This window comes from Fragaria vesca, linkage group LG5 (genome assembly GCF_000184155.1).
Source record: "Fragaria vesca subsp. vesca linkage group LG5, FraVesHawaii_1.0, whole genome shotgun sequence".
Classification (NCBI taxonomy): Eukaryota; Viridiplantae; Streptophyta; class Magnoliopsida; order Rosales; family Rosaceae; genus Fragaria; species Fragaria vesca.
The window spans coordinates 23,773,728-23,797,716 of record NC_020495.1 but is presented as its reverse complement, the minus strand read 5'-3'; the positions used below and the strand labels follow the sequence as shown (position 1 = coordinate 23,797,716).

Here is a 23,989-nt window from a genome sequence, read left to right as displayed (position 1 = left end):
AATTTCATAACAAATCAAATTAAAAGAAAAGAAGAGAAAATCAGAATTTAAGATCTGAAGAAACAAAATCCAATTTCACTACAAAAAGAAAAGGAAAAAAAACCAATGGTTTAACATGTAGAAACAAAAACTTAGCAAGATATTAAGTAATAGAAAAATACAGTCTCATATTAAAAAACTTATGAAAAGCTCTCTTCTGCTAGGGTTTGTCGTCGGCGCGGCTCTGGGTTTTCTGCTGGTAGATTAGGGTCTCCCTCTTCCTCTGGTTATTTAGATGATGGAGGTTGTGGGTTTCTTTCCCATCGTCTTCTTCGTGCACCAATCGGACTGTGGTTCGATTGTCTTTTCCTTCTCCTCATCCTTACCCACTTCGGCGTTGTTGGTGAAGGTGGGAGCAGTGATGGCGGCACAGAGGTGCTAGGCCTGGGTGGCAACGCCGACGGGATGTTGGTTGTCGGCCCTTGACGAAAAGGGGGTCGACGGGTTCGGCACGGCGTTGGTCTTGTCGCTGGCTCGGGGGGTTGGTTCGTGGTGAATCAATGGAGGTTTAGCGAATCTCCAATTGGTGGTTGGCATGCTCTCCATGACGGATTGGTGGAGAAAGTCGAGTTCTTTCCGACTGAGATTTCTGCAGGCGCAGGGAGTGGAAGCTGCTGGGCAAGGTTGGCGGTGGCCAGGAAAGAAGAGGGTAGGTTGTTCTTGGTGGCTGCCCTAAGGATTTGGGCTTGGATCTCTTCAGGAAGCTGGGCTTGGGAAGATTTGGATATTGGGCCTTCATTCTTGGGCTCTAAACTCCTGTTGTTACTTTCCTTGGGCATTCGTCTCGTTCATCTGGTAGGTTGCTCGGCATTCGTCTCGTTCATCCGGTAGGTTGCTCTTCTGGAGTCACCTTATTGGAATAGGCTGTTTTTCTGGTTCTTCTTCAAATAAGTTAGTTCTGAATAAATGAGGTTTTTCTAGGATTTTTTAGTTTGCTTTTACTTTGCTTTATTTTCCGGTACTTTGGTTCTCGGTTACTATTAGAGGTGACCATGTTTTTGGTTTGCAGCATAGAAATTACCTAGTGTTTAGTCGTAGGTAGTTTTGCTTGATTCCTTATTGCCCGCGAGGGTGTTTCATGTTCATGTTGTAACCCGACTTTCTGTTATCAATAGAAGATTGGCTAACGTTCACGATAAAAAAAAAATTAAAAAAAAAATGTAGAAACAAAAACTATTAAATAAATCATAAACCGCATTCCATTAAATGAATCAAAATAGAAGAATATTTGCATTCTCTATGAGAAGGTAGGGTGTCTGCAGTGGAGAAAACAAGAGTGTTGGTCAATAGTAATGATAAGGGTGAAAGATTTTCCTGTTGTATAGCTTCAAGGAATCATTAACTGATCCTCTATATATTAACACGTCCTGCTTCTTCAAGTCAGTTGCTATAGTTAAAGGATTTCCAAGATGGCTACTAGGTTTTCTATGGCGGTTGGAAGATATTTTCAAACTGAAAGAATAACAGAAAGAAGAAGTAAAAAAAAATATAATAAATTAAACTATTAAATTATTAAATTAAATTAAATTAAACTATTAAATTATGTCGTCTGAAACTCTGAAACCTATCGTCTATAGCCATTTGTGACGTAGTGCTGTGATTGATATTCTACACCATAAGTGCACCGTCAACACCTGCTTCTTCCATCACTAATCCCTGTAGCCTTATTTCTGTGCATTGAAAAAATAGAACTTAACTTAAATCACATCAGGTTAAGCAAGAAACACACGAGGTTCATAAGAACCATACCTAAAGTAACAAATCAATATATCCGAGCAAAGTTGGTTCTTGGCCAGGAAAGTAATGATAATTATTGGCAGCCTAAAAACCCAAAAATTCAATCCTTATTTAGCTTAGAAAAAGAAAGAATAGAAAATTGAAACACATGCAATAATGCATAGAAGTGATAATACTATGTAAAATTTAAGCAAGTATATGACCATTGAGGAGATAATAAGAAAATAAATATCTCTAAGATGTTCAAGCTTCGAGTTAATTGTTTCATTCCTTCAAGTTACAAAACAAAGTCTAGAAGGCACCATCACTACTTACTGCTCTAATATACTAAAGGCTAAATCTAGTACTTAACAATACTCAGGTTCAAAGCGTCCATCAAAGTTTTTGGTTAGACCAGCTATTCTCACCTTGGGATTCCATCGGAAAATTGGAAGTGCCACCTATGAGCTTGTTTTCCTTATGCAGACAAAGAAATGTTATGTTTCAACAAGCTTGTCTTCCCCTGCAATGCCAACAAAGTAAAGACACATTATTCTATAAAAATCAGGTTTCTATATTGTCTTCCGCTTAGCATTCTTATATGAACCATCAAACTGACTCATAAGAGTACGTACATCTCCTGTAAAGTGAAACATTTATATATGTGTTTGATGATAATCAAATAAGGCATCACACAAAAAGAAATCGTATGTTATTAAGATTATATGCTCAGGTGGAATTTTTTCTATCTAGTAGTAGTTTTTTTACCATTAAGAGAGATAGACTCCAGCTTAATTACTTCCAAAAGAGTAAAACCCCAAAAGACAAGTATAAAAAATGCCAAAGTGAAGAAGGCTGCATTAGTTCTCATGATTTCCTATACTTGGTGAAGTACGTAGTCATTACTGCTCAAAGAAAATTACATGTTAAACAACATGATAATATCAGTACTGGACCAATTAAATTAGATAAAATGATCACCTGAAGCTACAACTTCTTCAATTCCAAGGGATCGAGTATCTCATAGAGTTTGATTGCTGTCTGAATACGATGTTACCTATGCAACAAACAAATTAACATTCAGTGAATTTCTCATAAACCTAACAAGCACATATTCGCAGAAACTATACACATACTTAACTATACACATACTTATACTCCTAAAACTCTATGTGTTTACATATAGACATACAACCTAGAATTCCCCAAAGTAAAGAAAGTAATTACAGGAATCATGACTTAATCAATTAAAAGCCCTTTGGAACATCTAATCTAGAACTTACCAGAACACCATTACCATACCAAAATACTAGCTGCAATGATTACATCTTCTGACTGCAATAAAAAGAGTATAGCCTAAGTTTGGTTCTACTTTTAGTGAGAAGAAAGCTGTTGTTGGGATTACTGGTAGTCTGTTCTGAGCTCAAGGGGAGAGGAGTCAGTGGGAGCTGCTGAATTGGGCTGCTACGCATTCCCTGTGTTCCCTTCAATGGTCTCAAGCAAGCCAAGTACCATTAGTATCACCACTGTAGAGGGGAAGCTAGTTGCCTGAACTGTTGCTTCCTTCTCCCTTGGTACTACAGCTCCAATGGGATCCTGCATATATAATAACTACAAATATGAATAAAAATTCCCTCTTAAGACAAAGGCTATGATTATATTCTAAAATGCAAGTACGAATACAGCTGGTTCATGTTTCAATATAGTTCATATGAGATCAATTGACAGAAATATTTAGAGACAATGATGCTCAAGTATATTCTGTGGAACAAATTGATAGAAAATTGATCACAACGTCCAAATATTAATACCACAATCGGTATAGTTCATAACACCACCAATTCTATAGAAAATAATCAACCAAAAACCTCAACCTAAAAATTATTAAGAACAAGTCCAACCCGGAGTTCATCAAACTTTCTCATTTCGGATATTGATTAAGCAAAACTAGGCAGAGAGAGAACTGAATTCGAACCTGGGTTTTTGGGCATCAATTTGAACACGGGTCGGTCTCTCATCGCCGGAATCTCGAGTCACCGGCTGAGGCTTTGGGGAAGGCTCCCAATGAACCTGTCGTGAGTGGTCGAGGCTTGCAAAATCACGAGAAGACATGCTCTTAATAGGTGAACCTTGGGCTTCACCTCCTCCTCCTCCTCCGTTGACTAAAGAGTAGATCTGAAGCTCATCTTCCTCGCTGTCGTCATGCACATCAAAGTGGACTAAGGGATTTTGGTAGATCGAGTTTTTGACGAAGGTGATTTTGGTGTTTGGGGTCTAGGTTTTCATGAGTTGAGGGAGAGAGAGAGAAAACAAATCGAGAAGGACGAGTTAATTGAGAGAGAAGATAGAGCTAAGTGAATGCAACTCTCAGACCAAAAAAAAAAGAAGTGAATACAGCTCATTCATGGCGTTGTCTAGGCGTCGTGAATTTAATGGCGTTCAGCGAAAACGTCGTTGAACGAGAAAAAGATTTAACGGCGTTTCTAAACGCCATGCTAATGTTGCCAGAGTCAATTTTCATGAAAGTGTCATCTATAACACTTTCTATGACGTTTTTTGTTAAAACGCCATCTTTATAATGCCATTGAAAGGCATATGTGTAGTAGTGATAGCAAATCAATTCTAACGCAAGATAAAAGGAGTAACAACGATAATTATTGCCGAGATTTAAATGAGTTTGAAGGCATTAAAGATTAGAGAAATTCGTCCGAATGGTATACAAACTTTTACTCCTTATAAACTTTGATATATCAAGTTTTGAAAATATCAGAACGGTATCTCATATTTTCATCTCAACCTAAGATTGGTATATGTAGTCATTAAGATGACCAATTTACCCTTAAGTTCTTTTTTTTTCTTAGTTTTTTTATTTTATTTGTTTTCATATTCCAGAAATATTAGAAGAGGTAGTGGAATTTGATGATTTGGGTTGACCTTTATAAACTTAAAAAGATTGAAGAGGGGAAACATATAAAAGTTTAATCTTTGTTGTTTCTGCTGACACTGACACTCAAGGATCTTGTTGTTGCCGTTGACATTCAAGGATGATTGAGATGAATAATTGATTATTAGCAAGGAGAAAATGACGATGAATTTTTTCTCTACGTTCCTAAAAATATAAAAGCCAAAAAATATAAATTAGAATAAGAAAACAAAGAAGAAAAAAAAGAAAAAAAAAAAGAATTTAAGGGTAAATTTGTCATTTTTTTTGTCTGAGGGTAAAATAGTCATCTTAATAGCTATATATACCAATCTTAGGCCGGGATGGAAACACGAGATACCAATCTGATATTTTTAAAACTTGATATACCAAAGTTTATAAGAAATGAAAATTCGTATACCATTCAGACGAATTTCTCTAAAGATTATATCGCAAATCAATTGCGACGATGCCTCAAGAAGGAAGTAAATATGGTAAAGGGTGATTTATGAAGATTTATGGCTAATTGGAAGCATTAAAGGGTGATTTAAATATGATTGAAATTTATTTATTTAATTTTATTCTCTTTCCTTAATTGTATGTTTGTAGTTGTATATATTTGACCCTCAACCTCATTGTAAATGGTCCCCGACCAACACAATTCAACTCAATACAAACACAAATTCTCTATGAATTCTCTTCAAATATCAATCATCTTTATTCTTGTTCTAGCATAGCTTTATACTTATTTTTATCGTTTTCTTTACGTTCTTTTGTTCTAGTATAGTTTTCTTCTTCTTTTTATTGCTTTCTTTATGTTATTCATTTTAGTTTCATGCAATTTACTATTCCGCCTCTTTAAATTTCATGCAGTTTAAGTTCTCACATTTACTTTAAATTTCGTTCCTTACTTTCTACACTTTACTTCTCGCAAATCTATATCGAAAAACAAAAAAAGAGAACCATTATCAGTGAAAACGCTGAAAGTCCTTGCAACAAAGGCAAGAGAACCTAAAGGCCGAGATAGTTCCTTCCTCGGCCAACAATCTCTTGAAAGCTGTCAGATCAAGCGTAAAAATATCAATCAAAACCTCGCTTGGCCAACAAGCCGCAAGTTGGCACGCCCGCAATCTATAAGGACAATTAGACCGCAAGATCCCTCGGCCTCTCTTAAAGGCCGAGACGATTTTTGAGGCAAACAGATATATACGTATGTCTTGATATACATATATCTTGTCTCTCCTTTATTCTAGCCCTATTCTTGACAGTACATGTCATGCTCGATCAGAATTGCTATAAAAAAATGGTAAAAATAAAACGGAAACATGAGAATTTCCTGAAAATTACTTATGGACATCGTATACAGATAAACTACTCCATTAGATAATATTGTGTACCAATTTATGTTCTGGGATTTACAAATCATTCATGAATTAATAGTTAGGGGTTCCAGTTTGTTATGAATTTTTAAGATACTATACAATCAATCGAAGGGATAGATCGAACCCAAACAAAAAAAAAAAGATTTCTTAGAAAAGGAATTAAGAAAAACGGGATTAAGATTCAAAATACAAACTATAGTACGATAAATAAGAAGACAAAAGGATAACTTTTTCATAGCTTTTTATTTGCTATATATCGTTTTGGCGGCATGGCCGAGCAGTAAGGCAAGATATATGTATATCAAGACATACGTATATATCTTGTCTCTCCTTTATGTCTTGATAAACATGAGATCAGGCCCTCTACCGGAACTTCTATTATGTCTGTTAGAAATGGACTTGCTATGTAGGTTTTGGAGCATTTAAATTTGGCTGTTATGTATTTGATAGGAGGACAATCATTAAAATCCATTGATAAAAGTAAAGGCAGATATAAACAGCTAGGGATATGCTCAGTGTATTTCAGCCAGTGATGCAATGCATTTGCTTGAGTTTTAATTTTGGAGAGATAATATAAATGTCATTAGAAGTCTCTTTTATGATTTTCTTACATCGTGTCTATATTTGAAAACTTTGATCTTTGACTTTTGTTTGCCATGCATTGACACAGATGTTGTTCATCTTTATCAAGATGTTTAGCAAGTTGCGAGAGGAAAATGATAGGCTGGCTGATATCGAAAAGAAGAAGCATGAAGAGGAAGCCATGAAAGAGCGATTTGTAGCTAATTCATCTGCAAAGAAAGATTATGTGGATAGAGCATGAGATTGCATTAATTCGTGTGGTTTTGGTGGGTAAATTTTACATACATATTTGCTGATACTTCATAAATTATCGTACTTGGAGCACGCAGAAGTTAACTTCGGTCAACTACTGCTACTAAATTTACTAATTACATATAATCTAATAAAATAGGGCATTTTGTATTTCGGCAGGTGCATATCAAGATCCATCATGCATTCTGCTAATTATATGGATACAACTAGATGGAATTTTCACATTTGCTCGTACCCATTTCTTTTACGGACCGATGCTGTGTAAGTCTGTATGATACAACCTTCTTGGTTGTTTTTCAGCTGTACATATGTAAGAGACTACGTTAGCACTAATATATTCTCCCGTCTCTCAAATTATTTTGTACATTCTTATCTCAAAAGAAAGAGTCATTTTGTTTATACTATTCAGTGGAGCCGATCTCGATACCTGTAAATTGTGTCATGTTGGAATCGACAAACCCTTACTTTTTTTTTGTGTTCTCATAGTTCAAATGGTTAACGTATGAAAGTTCGTCTATAAGAGATTGATCAAATGATCGATGAATATGTTTCCTCTATTTACCGGTAGGACGACAATCATTAGTACATGAATTTCCCTTGGTGGCTGGGTTGGAGGCTTTGGCAGCGATCTTCATTTGCAGATCGATGCAGCAGCCTGCTGGGAGTACTCATCTTCTCTTCTACAATCACAGTAATCGATCGGATTAGTGTTTTGATTTACAGGATTATTATCCTGCAAAAATTGAAATGAAAAGAGGAAAGGAAAAAGAAGTACTAACTGATGAACTTTGGAAGTTTGGAGACTCTGGCAGAAGCCATTTCAGAATTTCATGTTGTTGAAACAAAGCATCTTTGCGCGGGTTGTATATATCAGATGGGAAACCAAATTATGTGCGTTGATTTTCCAAGAGCTTGAGTGTTTGAATGAACTGGAAAATAAAAGAGGCAAAAATACAAAGATCTTGAAATGATCCCTTGAGCTAGTGAACATCCTAGCATGTGTTATTGACATAACATGATTCTATATAAAGCGAAGTTACCTTATTGAGAACCATCTTGTCGAAATGAACAGAATTTCATGTTCTTGGATGCATAAACAGGGTGAAAATCCATGATCTCAATAAGGTAGTCCGTAAATGCAATTGGCCAATTGAAGATCATGACTTGCCAAACGATGAAGATGCGTGGGGGGGGGGGGAGTGGGGGGATGGTATGAGAAGAGATCAGCCTTGTCACCAACTACCACGTCGTAGTGCATGATTAGCCACAAATACACAAAAAATTGGGTTAGGTACAAAAATTTAACAAACACCTTTCCCTATATTTGGTTTCGGACTACCCCCCACCCACCCCAACCTTCAAATCCTGGTGCCGCCAGGAATCCTGGTCAATACAATCGGCTTTTGAGAGAGGATGTGTATCAATGATGATCTCTATTGTATCAAGCTCAGGCTGTTGAGAGAAGTTTTGAGGATAGTTTGTGATGTACAATGTCTTGGGGAATTCTTCTCATCTGTTTTATTGCCGGATTTTCAGTTTTGTGTGCATCACTATAGTCCCAGTTACCTGCAAATTGACAAAAACCCATCAATCGTGGCAGCGGCTCGTGTGGCGGGGGTTTTCTGCGCACAGCTGCGTGGTGGATTGATTAGACGGGGCGCGCAGTGTTGCTGGGGAGTGGGCTTTGCAGCGGGTTGAGCAGGGCGTGTGGGCCAATTACGATGAATATTTCCATTGGGCTGGGTTAAGCCATGAAAGATAATTGGGCCTCCAGAACTGCAATATTTACTTATATATCTATGTACCCGATTCATCAGTCGTTCACAACCATATAAAATAGATAAGAGTTATTTGTTCGGCGGAAAGGAGTATTAGGGTTTGCAAATGGATTCGCCGTTAACAAAGAAAAGTGAAGTTATGGATATGCCGATCTACCTACAGTTTATCGACGGTGAGGTTAAAGATCCTCATCATCGTTGGTTTGTGATCGAGGAGAAAAGTGGTGTCGATAAAGGAACAGATGATGAGTTGAGGCCGGAACTCTGGATCCATAAAAGTGAGCAAGATAGAGTCAGAGTTGTCAAGCTTCCCAACATAGGGTATGCTACCGCTGCGGCCCCTTTTCTAGTCGCCAAATCCCGTCTATTCTTCGTCGGTGGCGTTACTGTAAGAGGAGGATGGGACGGCAAAGTCGATAACAACGGAATCCTCTACATTGACTTGCAGCAGCGGAGCCCCATCTCTTGGTCGAGATTCGCAACTCGAAATTTCAAATATGTGAGAACGGCGGTGGTTTCCGATGACGGCGATTGGATCTACTTGTTGACGACGGCAGATAGAGTGCTCCGCTTCAACTGCCACCACTTGGAAGACAAACCGGAAGCCTTTCCCCTCCCATTCACTGGGCGGCCAATTGCGTCAACTGGGTCCAAGATGCTCCTGTATAATCCTGCTCGGGAGGCCAAGCCGGGTCTGTTGGGCTTCTGTCATTTGGAATCTCGCTCTTGGGAGGAGATATGTAGTTTTCCCGTTGACAAGGATCCCTTCACATGCTGGCGCTTCCCTAAGTGGTCTGCCACCGTTGTGCTGGCGCAAGACTTTGTGATAGACTTTGGAAGTTTCCATCCCAGGACTGGGATGTATGAACCGGCTTTGTATGTTTTTGATATCCGTAACAATGTATGGCTCCCCGAACCAGTTCAGGGACTCTCAAACGATGGCATCGTCCTTCCCGACCCCGACGTGAAGAGTCAATGGCTTATCTCTTACACAGCGCTGATGCAAGTCAGGAGAGATGAACTCAAGTTTGCTTTGGTTTGGTCCAAACTCTGTAACGCCGACGATGATCAGACTGAAGTTCATTGGTCTAAGTTCATACTCCACATCCAAAATAATGATGATCAAGACGTTTCCCTGCCCTTCCAAGCTGTTGACTTGTCTTATGGAATCTGTTATGGTGGCAATACTCATTTGATCAAGAGCACCGTTGGATGATAAGAGTGTAAGCACATTCATCACTTTTCAATTCTTATATTTGCTCATCTAAACTGTGGGGAGTCTGTATGATAAAATTAAGATGAACATTGTGCTAATCAAATTTTTTAAAGTTCTCCAATTTGGCTCAGTTTTTGCAGGATCCATTTGTGCATAGGTAACTAGAGAATGAGTGGTTTAGGTTATTAGAATACATCTGAATTTAATAACATCATCAGTTTTCGACTTTAAAGAGGTCCTTTCTCGATCCTTGTTTTCGCTTTATCTAGTAAGCTCCAATAACATCTTCACTTTTCAACTCTAAAGAAGTCCTTATTCAATCCATATATATATATATGTATGTATCTTGTTTTTCTTTTCTCTAAGCTTGGATGTATCTTATTATTGCTCTGTTTAATCCAGTTCCAGTTGTGTTTGGCCTCTCAAAACAGTTATGCTTGTTTGGTCACTTCATTAACCAAATGCATTGCTCTCCACACATCTGCTACCATGACTTCTTCCCAAAACTTTGATATGGAAAATTTCATTCAAGCATCTTGCATAATTGAACCAGGGGACATAACAAAAATTAAAATAAATGAGTAACTTTCTCTTTTTTGCCCCACTTGCATACACAGCAGAGACCAAAGACCATATAAAAAAAATTGTAATGAAGCTGGTGTTTGATGAGTCGAGTCCATATAACTTAACAAAATTGCAGTTCATTTAGTTGATGAGTCGAGTCCATATAATTGAACAATCATCTAAACAGGTGTAGCTATCTAGTTTGATGCCCTAAGTTTCAGAATTCAGATCCGGCTTAGAACAGGCGCGACATGAGTGAGATAATAGCGTCCCTAAATTTTGAGGCTGTATCTTAAGTTCTAGAAAGTTTAAATATATGAATCCTTTTGTAGTTCATGAAACAAGTCCAAAGGTGCGTTTTAGGAGTTCGATTCTCAGTCATGCTGCTTGCTTTTTGCTCCGTCTTCTTTTTTTGCCCTTTCCTCTACTATCTTGCTTTGCTTTTCTTTTCTTCTTCTTCTTTCTTGACTCCTCTCTGATGGTATATTGATGTAAGTCGCTTACGGTTGGCCCTAATAATAATCTCGTAGAGGGCCTCGAAAACTTTTGAGACGGCTCTGCTAAGTATATGTGATCCTGTTACTGTGAAAAGATGAGCTTACTAGTCGTGCTGAATGGGGTGGTGGTGATAACCCACTGACGAGGGTTCTTAAGTTTAGGAATCATTTTTTGATTTGGAAATTGGTTATACTTAACTTGAGTAAAACATGTTTGACATAAAGAAGTAGTCAGTTCAGTGTTTGGCAGGGTTCAAATTTTAAAAGTTATTCTGGTGTTGTACAAGTCACCCATGATATTGCAACAGTAATGGCCACAAATCTGGAATTAGTGTTTATGTAGGTTCAGAATAAGTTGTTTCTTATGTGTGAGTAAAGCAAATAATAAAAGCTTTAATTTTGTTATTGTCACCTGCAGTTGCTTTGCCTATATAATGATGTATTGTGGAATCCAGCCCTGACCCAAAATTCTTCAATCCCAAATGTGATGAATATTTTGAAACATCATGTGAACTGATTTGTTGTTTTAACACCATTGCAGGTTACTGCTGGATGGCCAGGTTTATCACAAGTTGTCTTTCATGGCTGTCCGATATGTTGCAGTGGAGGGGATTTTTCAGCTTCACAAGTTGCATTTGAAATGTCTATGTGAAGTGTCAAGCAGCTCTAGTTTGATTCCGTGGCTTTCTTTTTTTACAGTATATTATTCCTTTTTGTATTCCGATGATCGTGTGTATGTGATGCAAAGGTGGGAAGCGACTTGTTTCATGCTTTCTTTCTTAGACATTTTACCATGATGTTATGGGAGGGTATCACATCTCATCCAGATAGTGTCCTACTGTGTTAGTATATCAAGTGACTTGCTAGGCTAATGGCTATATATTCGCCTCTACTCTATTCTAATCTTTGCCTTATAAATCGGTACATCAAAAATGGCACTAGCGATTTTTTCTGTTTTTGAGGAAAGTAAAATTTTATTTTATAATATGGGTATTTCGGCAGCAGACAATTAGTTCCCAGTCTTCCATGCTCACATATCTGCGATTACAATGAACGTAAACTAGAAGTAGAATGGTCTTGATGTAACTTATGCAAAAATGGTTAGATGCTTTGCCACTCTATGCCGGTGTGCCTTATTTGCCTTATTTCTCTACCTTCTCCAATAGATACGAAAAAGAAACAACCTCACCCAGAAACAGCAACGACTCTGAAAACCCCAGCAATTTCATCAATCAATGACTTCTGAATCCGGTGATCCTTACATCGGAAGCCCCATACCTCTAATATTCAAGTACGAAATCCGTTACGAAGGGATCCTCTGCGCCCTCAACGTTTAAGACTCCACCATTGGCCTCAGAAATGGTACGTACGCTTTGATTTCTTCTCGGTCGTAATCGTATAGCATTCCATGTATTCAATCGTAGTGCTTAGAATCCCTACTCTTGGTTTCGATGAAGTTTCTTCGAATCTGTCGCGTATGATTTGGTTATTAGGATCATCTTTCTGCAATGTGAAGTTTGTACTGCTGAGGCGTTGTAATATTTGTCTGCAATTGGTTACTGAATTCCTGCCATAAATTGTTTTGTTTGAGAATTAAGGGATTCCTTGTATTCATTATGAGGTATAGTGAACAGAGTCTTTGATTGCCCAGTTAGCTTGCAATCACATCGATTAATTTACAACTAAGTTGAGATTCTTTTCATTGGTACGAGTGAACATGGCCAATTTTCCATCAATTTCAGTCCACTTAATTTGAGAGAGGGGGAGGGACAGAGATTTCGTTTCTCCTTGCCGAGTCTTGGATCAAAGTAGAATTTCAATCTAAAGTTGCGACGCATATTAATGTTCTGTTGCAAAAATATGCAGAAGGTTTTTGAGGTCTTAGTTACTATACAAAGTATGTTACTGTGACATAATAATAGTCTAGGATAAAAGTGATGTTTAGGGTAATAACCTGTAGGGGATGAGTGTTGTGTCAACATTTCTGGGAATGAAGGGAGAAGAAGGGAGTAGATGAACCTGGCCTTACCGCACCAAGATTTTTTGCTTGAGAGGTATTGTCTGGAACAATACACAATGAATCTCATGTTCTACTTTCTAGCAAAAGAGTGGCCCTTATGTAGAGTAACAGATACCAGAATATAGACCCCAACATTAATGACACTAATCCATAATGTTTAGAGATTCTAAATGTCTTATCGTCCTCGAATCTTCCGAAGATGTCTCAGAAAAACTAAATACATAACCAGAAGAAAAGAGTGTGTCTGAATAGTTCAAATTTATAAGAGTTGATTATATGGTTTTTGAGGCAGTTGCATGACTGTCACTTTCTATTAATTTGAGTTGTAATTTTTAAGGTTGGTCACTACTTCTTAGACTTCTTGATTGGGGAGCTGGGTTAGGACCATAGGAGTGGATTTTTCTTTCAAATGTAGTGGAATGAATCTGAAACATCTATTGGCAGAGTGCTAGCAATTGAGGTTAACATTTGCATAAAAAGATGCTGTTAATTGTCTTGTTTGTCATTGCCTTCGTACAAATATTTTGTTGTCATTTAGAGATACTGAGATACCATATTTCATTTTACTTCACTACTTGTGTATTGCAAATAAATTAGCATTTCTGTTAGGAAACTGGTTATTAATCTTTTATTCTAGTTGGGAGTCTTTGCCATTTTCACTAAACGCACCGTTTGGCTTATGTCCTAGTGCTTTACGACACGTCGTTTATATCCAGAGAGCTGCGCACCGTTTATTGTCCTTGCTATATAATTTTCGTATAAACAGTTGTAATGTGGGTACTGAATCATCAATGAAGAATATCTGAATTTTATTTCTCTTTTCATTTCTTAGCTGTAGCTTTTCTTTTCTCTGTTAGGTTTAGAACCCTAACACTTTCATTGATAATATGCTCAAAATTTGGAGGAGGCCTTGTCCTAGATAATTGTTGTCTCGAAGATGATACTAAGCAAGAAAAGAAACATGTTAATGATGTTATTAGACTGGCTGTGTCCATACTGAAATCACTGATAACAACTTTGTTGTTAGTGTTGAATCAGCATGTTTAAGTTGACCTTGGGGAGTTGGGTTGTCGGGGACTTCCTTTTTCACTGAGCGTATTTGAATTGTGTTCTATCTTCTGATCCAGGTTTTGCATGCATTCACAACGGAGGGAGCACAACGGGACTCATTGAATTCCTCATATGTAAGTCCATAAGTATATCTTTAATCAATGCACTTTGTTGCTGCTTGCTACTAGAGAACATAATTACCTTGCTCACACCTGAATCGGATGGGTTATGTGCTTTTTTTTTACTAAAATTGGATTGATTATTAAACCTGCACAATCTGATAATTATCAATTTGGTAACAACTTAATTGACGAACTAGGCTGACATGTTATTCATTTTAGGCTATGATACAGGTTCCGAAAAATGTTAAAAATTCAAAAAAATCTGGGTTCTGATTCAATGCCAACCCGTTTCTTTATATGTGGTATACTATGATATTGGGTCTCAACTGGCTACCATGTGTTTTTCTGGTGTTTAATACTGAATCAAAATCCCTCCTTCACTGGAAAATGCGCATTCTTCAGGTTTTGAGTGGTTATAAAGATCAGAAACATGATCTTTTCCTTTCTTTCAAGTGCTCAATCTGCTTTCGCTGGAGTTGCTGGGCTAATAGAAAGTTCATCATCAAGACTCACTTATGCCGTTGCAGCTCCTCCCCCACAACCTTCGACATCAAGACCTCCTGCGTCAACTATATTTGAATCAATGGAAAACAAGATCAGCTATCATAGTGTTTTCTAAATATACTCGCTCTTAACATTTCTGTATAGCACACTGTACAGTTCTATACCGTGGCATCTTATTTGATAGGTTATAACTCAATTATCGTGGAATTCAAGCACTGCAGATACTATAATCAAACAAATTCTATTGGAGAAGGCACTTTTTCTTCAAGATCTTGCTTGACATGCTCTCTAGCCTTTATTTCGTCAGCGACTACTTTTGCCCCCTGGATCAACATAGATCAATTGCTCGGTCTGACTCGCTTTAAAAGCCAACACCGACTCGTGTTGCAGTTACACAATTCCTCTTTTATTGGTCTGAACTTTGCACACTTCGTCTTGAAGAGTCGTATAAGTAAAAGGAAGGGCATATATATAGATATAAATAACCCAAAACCAAATACGGGCTAAGATCTAGAGTGCACACACCATCATTAATATAAACTGAAACAGTGAAAACAAGTTCTCCCAACACTGATTTTTCTGTCAAAAGGGTTAACATAATACTGCCTACCAAGTAGTAGCTTAATACAATTTAAGACCCTAAATCGTTTCAAAATATGACACCCTAATTCTTCTTGGGACACGCCTGATTCTTCTGCTCAGATGAATGTTTTGTCAAAAGGATTAACGTAATACTGCCTACCAAGCACTGGCTTAATACAATTTAACACCCTAAATCATTTCAAAATATGACACCCTAATTCTTCTTGAGACACTCCTGATTCTTCTGCTCAGATTTGCTTGTTCAGCCTCACATCCACCCTGACAAGCAAAGAATATTAGTCGCCTGCCACTGTAATGGAATTGACAATAAAGTAATTCCAAAAAACATGAGAACACCTCAAGAATCCGAACATCGTAACATTGAAAATTAAACCAAGTGGAAACATTAAACAACAGCTTTAATGGTATTAACAAACAAACTCACAAGTTTTGAGCAGCAAAAACAATCACTGACCTTAAGTATAAACATAAAAATACACAATTATACACACATCGTTGCTTATTACGTTGAACACATCAAAGGCATGAAGCATTGTACAAAGCAGAATAAAATATCATTGTTGTTTTGCTGTTACCACTCCCCAGTATAGGGAATGTAGCTCCTGTTACGCAATTAATTATACAAAACTACCGGGTCCCAAGACTAACACAATCAATGACATCCAAGTCTAAGACTCTAAGACCCTAAGTTTTTACAAAATCAAAACCGAATTTTGTGTCGCCTGGCAGTCATCAATTAGCACCTCTACAACAACTAGTTCCTATGAATCACAAGTGATTGCATGTGCCGTCTCACCATCTAGACTATTTTTTTTTTCTTTTAAAAAGAGTAGTGTCCCAATCTACATTAATGCAGAACTTAGATGAACTGAACCAGCCAGATATGATTTCTCATGTTCTGAAAACATCCGAAGTCAACAGCTACGATTTAGAGGAATGAATGTGTAACGACCTAATTGCAACCAGAACTACAATGTAAACTGAAAGAGTACTTTTATATGTACCCAGAAGATACATACGTATATACATATACATGTATAAATGATTGATATCTATTAGAAGTATTCAATCATTTGAGGGCAGCAATACAAGGGGTAATGGGATTTAAGTCTTCCAAGATGGAGGGTTGTATGAAAGTAGAACTGGGTGAGATGGAAGTGCAGCAATTAAAGTTGACATGCTGGCTCCAAAACTTGATTCCTTTAAGGTATCAGCTTGATAGTCTCCGGCCATCATCTCCAAAATTACAGAAAGAAACAAAGCTGAGAAAGAGAGAATAAGGAGAGGAAAGATAATGGAAGAGGCAGAAAATCATCGGCTTTCTGGACTTCCAGAATTATCTGCAATTGTTCTTTATTGTGTTATAATTCTTTTAGGATACTGAACTATAAATTATAGATGTTTAAGGGGAAGTAAAGGAAATAAAAAAGATATGTTGCTAGGTGTATTTAGACATTTACTGAATACAATTTAGAAACACCCAACTGAAATAGTGTAGCTGGAGCAGAAAGAATTGAAGGGTTAGAAAATCTCCACCCAATTTCAAAGAATATTCCCCAGTTTCTTCACTGAAGAGGATATTGATGACTTTTTGGACGACAACGTTGAGGAGGATGAGTTGAGTTTTCCGAGGCAGAAAGCAAACCAACTCAGGCAATAAGCGATTGAGGTAAACAGCCATGGAGAGAAAGGTGTCGCGACTGCATGCGCATCTAATTCGAACAATAGTGTCAAGGTCACAAACAATCACAATGCTGAGAAGAAGGGATCGCAGCACTCAAATCGAGATGTGCAGGGAATGAAGGTGGATAATCCATGTGCGATTGATCCCAAGACCATGGCAGCACTGAACATGAGCAATATTTCTCAACTGGGCTTAACAAGGTGGTGGAAACATCAACTTGGGTGGGGAAGTAAAGAGGGGAAATAACCATGACCTCAGTGCCATGATAAAAAAAAAAAAGGCTGGCTTTCATGGCAATGACGCCGGGATGCTGCTGGTTTGGGTGGCAATCCCAATGCTAGTCTAGCAGCATTACAACAAGCGCTAAAATATCAGCAAGCTCGAGCTGCAGGCAGCACATATCAGGCTTAAGCAGCTTCTGGAGGGTTCCCTAGTGGTGGTTATGCCAGGGGGACAATATCCGCAGACCATGATGCAGCAGCATCAAGCACAGATGATGTATCATAGGGTTATGGTAGTTAGCTTTCTAGCTTCTGAACTATGAAGTTTGGCTTTTATATAGATGAGTATTCTGATGATGTTCGGGCCATGAGAGTTTAAGATGTTCTATTATTTGAGGATTCATACCAAGGCTTTACTTTGCTTAGTGGATTTGGCTACACTAACAGTCTATTACAATACACCAGTTCTGCAAATGGCAATGACAATGTATTCATGGACATAAGGGCTTTTCTTCGTTTAAGTTGCATTAATTCTGTACTTTGGCTTCTACATCAAGTTTATGTGTTTCTTTTTCAGTTTTTCTTATTGGTGTTGTCATATCATTTGAATTCATAAAACGAATTGGAAATTAGTCATGAAAATGAATGAAGAGATAGAAAGACAGTAGAACATAAGGAAACATACCTTAGGTGTCTTCAGTTAGGATGACAACTGGACCATAGGGATCAATGTATTTATCTGTTATAACTGCCATCATGTACCCCATGTACATAATTTCAGTTAAGTTAGGAATCAGATCACACAAGCGGCATATTACTTGACTCCTCGTTGTCCTCCTCGCTGAAACATTGTCTCGAGGTGCATGTTGCCTATAGTGCTTCATGGCATTAAGACAGAAAGCAGGAAGATCCCGGATGTGATACTTCGGTTTTGGATTTTGCTGTTGATCGCCTTCTGGCTCTTGATTGATCGAATGAAACAGAACTCCTTTTGAGTTGCTCATCAACAGACACGGTCTGTCTCCAGTCATTGAGTGTGTCCCATATATGATCCCGAAATTCTGCTTGATTACCCAAATTGGTAGGTTCATCCCTATCTCCGATAAGACCCAGATTATTGAAGAAACGAAGGAAGCCGGCATCGTCGAATGACGCAGGATGATGTAAACAAAACAGTTGGAGTTGAAATCGAGTCCCCGCAGACAACTGGTCACCTTCCCTCCTCAGCCAATCCAGGTAGGTTACTCGGACAAAATCGCGAAAATCAACGAACCTATCAATGGTGGCATTCAAGCTTGAAACTTGAAATCGATTCTTCAAAAGTCGAAGGCAACCTATCAAGTCGTCCGCCATGTCGCTCAAGTCAGTCAGGTTGGTATGAAAGTCGGTTTTACTACCTACAAACATAAACAAGTGTTCAGAATCACAAATGTAAAGAAGAAAATTTTCAGAGACGTGCTCAAATCTAAACCAACCTGGCGGGGCGTAACAGTAGACCTTGTTGTCTCTTGTGATTCCAAATGAGTCCGACACTTTTGCAAAACAATTTTTTTTTTTTAAGAAGAGACTCTTGACCACTTTAGTAATTTGTCTCCACACTGACGAGACAATTTTCGGCACTTCACCGAGAGCTGGTGGATCTTTTCGAAGGACTGACAACCAATCACCCCAAGAGATTAGACGCATTGGGAATACCCAATACTTATCGGCAATGAATCGCACCGGCAGAAGAAAGTGCTCATCGGTCTCCTTAGCATGGTGGAGGGCGCGATAGACCTTGCGAGCGCGCTTCTTGCCCTTATATTCCACTAGCGTACCGGCAGTCTTCAAATCGTCCATGGCATCGTAAATGAAAAACTTGGAGTCGTTGTTGGGAACCATAATTGTATCTCCATCACTGCCCTTCTTGATTAGGTCCAAGAGAGAGTCCCAGTATGTCTCATCCATTCTCTGCACTCAGGAGGAGGAGAGTGGGAGGAGTGTGGGCTGTTGTCGAAGGTGTTCAGAACAAGTGTGCCGGGTGGTGAGGGTTTCAAATGGGTGGGCTAGGCGACGGAGGCGGAGAAGAGCCAATTGCCGAGAGGTTTTAGGGTTTGCTGTAGGGGTTTTATTTTGCTTTGCATTTCTATCCATTCATCTCTTCATAAAGATCCTACGGTGGAAATCGAGAGATTTCAAGTTTTCCGTCCTCTTCCGCAAGAGACGTTAGTTTTCACTTTTCACTTTTCACTTTTCACTTTTCACCTTTCACCATTAACCTTACATTAATTTTCACTTTGAGCACACCTACTGGGTACAAGATTTCTCCTATTATTACCTAGATCATCAAGTTAAAAATAAAACTTAGTCTTTTGCAAATTGCTTTCATAACGGTAGACTACAATTGTGATAGACAGCATATGGGGTTGATTAGCACTGGGGTTTGATCCATATATCATATTAGTATTATGAGATTAACAGAAATTGAATGCAACAGCTGCAAAATTTGCATTTATGACGCTTCCTGATCCTCCCTTACCAATGCAGTGCATGGAGTCAAAACCATTGGTTGCTTTTATGATTTCGTCATACATCATTCTTCCATCAAAATTGAGCACGGAAAAAATCTCTCCATCCTGCATATCATGCTGCTTTGGTTGCTGCTATCTTTCTTTTTCGTTGATCTAGCAGTTATTACAATTCCCAGAAGAGCAAGTAAAAGAGCTCCCCAGCGAAAAAATAATTATGAACAGATTTTTTCGACTGAGTTTTGAGATATTTTTACAGGACCGAAGTCTTGTCGTAACAACATCGCTACACAATATCAGGACCCACCCCGAATTTTACCCTAAAATTCGAAGTAAATCCTGCGGAAACCACCTCAAGGGAAATTCTACCGAAAATTCGACATAACCTCCCTTGAGAATGGACAACCCTACCTGCAAAAACAAAGATACACTTCTAAATACCAACAAACCATCCTCAAACTCCTGGAGCCATCCTGCTCCCAAATACACAACATCGCCCAACACTACTACCAACAATACATTATCTAGTGTATCTACGGTGATCAGAGCAATACTACTAAAAGGGGTCGGAAAAATAAAATAAGAAAAGAGCAGACGGAAGCTAAATCTTCAACTATGCCTCGACTCCGTGTACGCCCAACCTCAGACAAGCTAACCTACAATCTGGGCATTTAAAACCGAAGGGCCCAGGGGAAAACATTTAAAAACGAAGACGTTAGAGTGAGTGGACAAAAAAATAAAGTGAGAAGTATAAATCGATACTGCAAATAAAACCAGGCTTTCCCAAAAGTATTCATTCAAAATCCATCATGCATGTTGTGGAAAAACCCAACGACTCAGGGAGATAAAATTTATGGAAAAACGTGACCAGCCTCGCTAGTCATTACTTGACATATAAAAGCGAGCCTCCCAGGCTTCATAAAATAATAACGAGCATCCCATGCTCATATAAAAATATCGAGCCTCCCAGGCTCATTATATAGTATATACACACGTCTATGGCTCCCTCTATGGAAAGTACTCCGTATCGGGCTACGACACCCCATGCCGACAATCCATAATGGCAGAACATATTCCCTTGCGGGCTACGACGGGTTTAAGTAAACCACGCCACACCATTATGGCGGAAAGACGGTGTTTACGTAGACTCTCTATCATAAATAATATTTACACACGTCCCCTGGCTCCCTCTACGGATAGTCATCCGTATCGGGCTACGACGTTTCCGCCACACCGTAATGGCGGAACATATTCCCATTCCGGGCTACGACTGGTTTGAATAAACCTCGCCACACCATTACGGCGGAGAGACGGTGTTTACGTGCCCCATGACTCCCTGTATGATATGCTATCGTCATACCGGGCTACGACGCTTTCGTCGACTATCCATAATGCGGAACATAATCCCATTCTGGGCTACGACGTGTCTACTCTTTAAGTAAACCACGCCACACCATTATGGCGGAGAGACACGAGTATAGCTAGCTAGCAATACGTATACTTCCATGCTCATATCCATATATATATATATATATATATATATATTCGACTCCACCGAAAATCTCATTTTGGATTGACTCTACCGAAAATCCCATTTTCGGTAACATTTCAACATAAAATGCTTTAGAAAGAATACGACAATATTTCCATCATAAAATATATCATCATTATAAAAAGTGTAGCATGCATAAATCTTTAAAACAAAGGTCTACTCACAGATATGGGCCTAAGCCCGACGAAAACCCGAGATGCCGCACGATGCTTCTCCTCATATCCTGACATAGAAATTATGCTTAGAACCGAATTCTAATTCCAAAAATAAATATTTTAATAACGGCTCAACACCCTTCCATTCGACCTTGCTAAGGTTACACTTCCCGGATTCTCATCAAACTCCACTCACCTCTTCCTTACACCAACTCTAGTATTCTAATACCAATATAGAGGAAATCCAACGGTTGGATCCTCCCAAATTGAACACAACCAAATTAAACTTCGGAAATTCCCAAACCTACTCAAAACTTCTTCACAAATCCAAAACTAAACATCATTAAACTCCTCTCTTCATAACCTACCAAAAACACTCGGAAAACCACCCAACTGCGGCGGCGGCGCCGGCGGCGACGGTCGGCCAGCCGGATTCCGGCCACCTCCGATGACCACCAAATTTTAACAGCAGCTTCCTCTCATCACGTAGAACATCTTTCATAACTAGCACAAAGTCCAATTTCTACTCTAAACCAGCCAATCGAAGCCAAACAGTAAAAATCCCAAATCTTAGAACCCTAAAATCAGTTTTACCGATTTCTTCTTACCTAGATCGAATTGAATCAAAACATTTCGAGGGTTTGTTGGCCAGGGCCATACCTTCAAGATGGTACCAACATCTCGGCCGATGGTGGCTTGAGTTGCGAACGCTGGCGAGAGGAAGGCGTTGCTGCACAGTCGGCCTTTGACCGACAATCTCTCCTCAACGGCGGCGAGTCGGCTTGCACTGCTTGCCCAGACTTGTCAAGGAGACGACGAGCGTCACGGTAGCAGGTGTCACGCGCCGTGAAGCGGCCAGATGGCGGCGGACGACGGTGGAGAAGCTCGGCGGCAGAGAGAGATGCGGGAAGGAGGAGAGAGAAAATGAGAGGTGATTTCTGGTTAACTTTCCCAAATCGGGAAAGTTAACCCCTCTTTTTATAGCAAGTTTCCCGAAATAGTAACTTTCGTTTCTTAACCATAACTTCTTCATACAATCTCCGATTTAGGCGTGCCACATGTCCACGAACTCGTCTTAACGTCCTCTACGACTTTCAAGAAAGAAGTTTTCTCAAATTTTGAACGTAGGAAAAAGTCAACGTTGGAGCCACTAAAAGATCAGAAACAAAGGTAAAAGTAAAAACGATGATCGTTTACCGTCCAAATGACGGTAAACTGGTATAATGAGGTCCGGGGTGTTACACATAATCCTTTCTTTATTCCCATCCAATGTAGCATCTTGAAATGCTTTGTTGTTTGGAATGAGACCCTGCAACTGATTGTAGGACATGTCAATGTACAACAAGCCAGGCATTTTATCGAAAGATGTCGGAATGAGACGGGTAAGTTTATTGTGTTGAAGATGCAGTTCCTCCAGGCTTTGCATACTGCTTATCTCTGATGGTATCTTACCCTCAAGTGAGTTGTAACTTAAATCTAGTTGAGACAAATGAACTAAGTTCCCCAACGACTGCAATGGAATCTCATGACTCAGATTGTTGTTGCTCAAATTCAAGTAGTTTAACTTGGACAAGTCACCTAAAGTGCTTGGAATCGATTCGCTAAGTTTGTTGGTAGACAGGTCATGAGGTCAATGTATTCAAGATTACCCATGGATCCAAATGCTGAGGGTATTTGACCCCAAATTTGATTGTCATTCAACACCAGGTACTCGATCTTTCATCAAACCATCTAGTTGGGACAATCCCTAAGGAATTGGGACCATCTAGTTGGGACAATCCCTAAGGAACAAGCACATAACCCCTTCATGGTGCAAAGAGCTGGACCTCAATAGCCTCCAAAGCAGATCAGGATTGTATATATGCATGAATGTAACCCAAATTAATCACATTATGTACTTAATGATCCAGAGAATAATGTGTTTTCGGTGTAGGGCTGAAACGAAGCGACAAGAGTTGCAGGCTGAGATGGGTGAACCATCTAAGACCCAACATCAAGAGAGGCAACATGTCTGAACAGGAAGAGGACTTGATTATTAGGCTGCACAAGCTTCTTGGAAATAGGTAACCCTTCAACTCATTTCATTTTCCTTGCCTACGTAGTCAGTCATTATCGATGGATAGTTACATAGATGGATAGTTACATGCATAGTTATATAGATAGTCACTACCAGAAAAAAGGCTTTAGCCGACGAAAATAAAAATTCCAGGCCGACAAATTATTTTTTCGTTGGCTAATTTAAATTTTCGTCGGCTTTGGTCAACTTTAGCCGACGAAATTAAAATTTCGTCGTCTGAATAATTTTTTTCGTCGGCTATAGTCTGTGAACTTTAGCCGACGAAATTTTTAAAAGTTTAGCCGACGAAAAATATAATTTCGTCGGCTAAAGTGCCTTAATTTCGTCGGCTAAAGTGCCTTATATTTGCAGATCTAGACAACAACTCATCTGGGAAAAAAAAAAACTATACGTAGAACCTTCAAACGCAAAAAAGTCGTGAAATAAGATATGACCAGAATGGTGAAATACGTCTACGGTTGACAAATCACGGTATTCTGGTAAAGTCTCGGTGCCGATAGTTGCGGCCAATGCAATTTACCCTTATTATTCACTATGCTGCAGATTTG

The 23,989-nt window shown here is 38.9% G+C and overlaps 2 protein-coding genes and 1 non-coding gene across 4 annotated transcripts; 1 reads left to right on the top strand and 2 right to left on the bottom strand.

Annotated features, from left to right (window-relative positions):
• Window positions 1-2,595: 2,595 nt before the first annotated feature.
• On the bottom strand, window positions 2,596-4,117 carry LOC101303520. Its single transcript, XR_184741.1, has 2 exons — window positions 3,731-4,117; window positions 2,596-3,351 (listed from the first exon to the last, which is right to left on the bottom strand). It is a non-coding gene; the product is annotated as an uncharacterized LOC101303520 (transcript).
• A 4,593-nt stretch (window positions 4,118-8,710) lies between these two features.
• Window positions 8,711-11,874, top strand: LOC101303230. The gene is made up of 2 exons (XM_004300340.1): window positions 8,711-9,892; window positions 11,488-11,874. Exon 1 carries the CDS (start codon window positions 8,776-8,778, stop codon window positions 9,883-9,885), a length of 1,110 nt encoding a protein of 369 aa, XP_004300388.1. The 5' UTR covers window positions 8,711-8,775; the 3' UTR covers window positions 9,886-9,892; window positions 11,488-11,874.
• Window positions 11,875-15,333: 3,459 nt separating this feature from the next.
• LOC101302754 lies at window positions 15,334-19,245 on the bottom strand. Of its 2 annotated transcripts, XM_004300339.1 has the most exons (3): window positions 18,626-19,245; window positions 17,836-18,547; window positions 15,334-15,503 (listed from the first exon to the last, which is right to left on the bottom strand). In XM_004300339.1, the coding sequence occupies exons 1-2, from the start codon at window positions 19,095-19,097 to the stop codon at window positions 18,039-18,041; spliced, it is 981 nt and encodes a 326-aa protein (XP_004300387.1). In that variant the 5' UTR covers window positions 19,098-19,245; the 3' UTR covers window positions 15,334-15,503; window positions 17,836-18,038. The 2 variants fall into 2 exon arrangements, with proteins under 2 accessions (XP_004300387.1, XP_004300386.1); XM_004300338.1 differs by having other exon boundaries at window positions 17,836-19,245.
• Window positions 19,246-23,989: the final 4,744 nt, after the last annotated feature.

Coding starts and splice junctions, on each gene's coding strand:
- LOC101302754 (XM_004300338.1), bottom strand. CDS start 19,097: ATGGATGAGACATACTGGGACTCTCTCTTGGACCTAATCAAGAAGGGC.
- LOC101303230 (XM_004300340.1), top strand. CDS start 8,776: ATGGATTCGCCGTTAACAAAGAAAAGTGAAGTTATGGATATGCCGATC.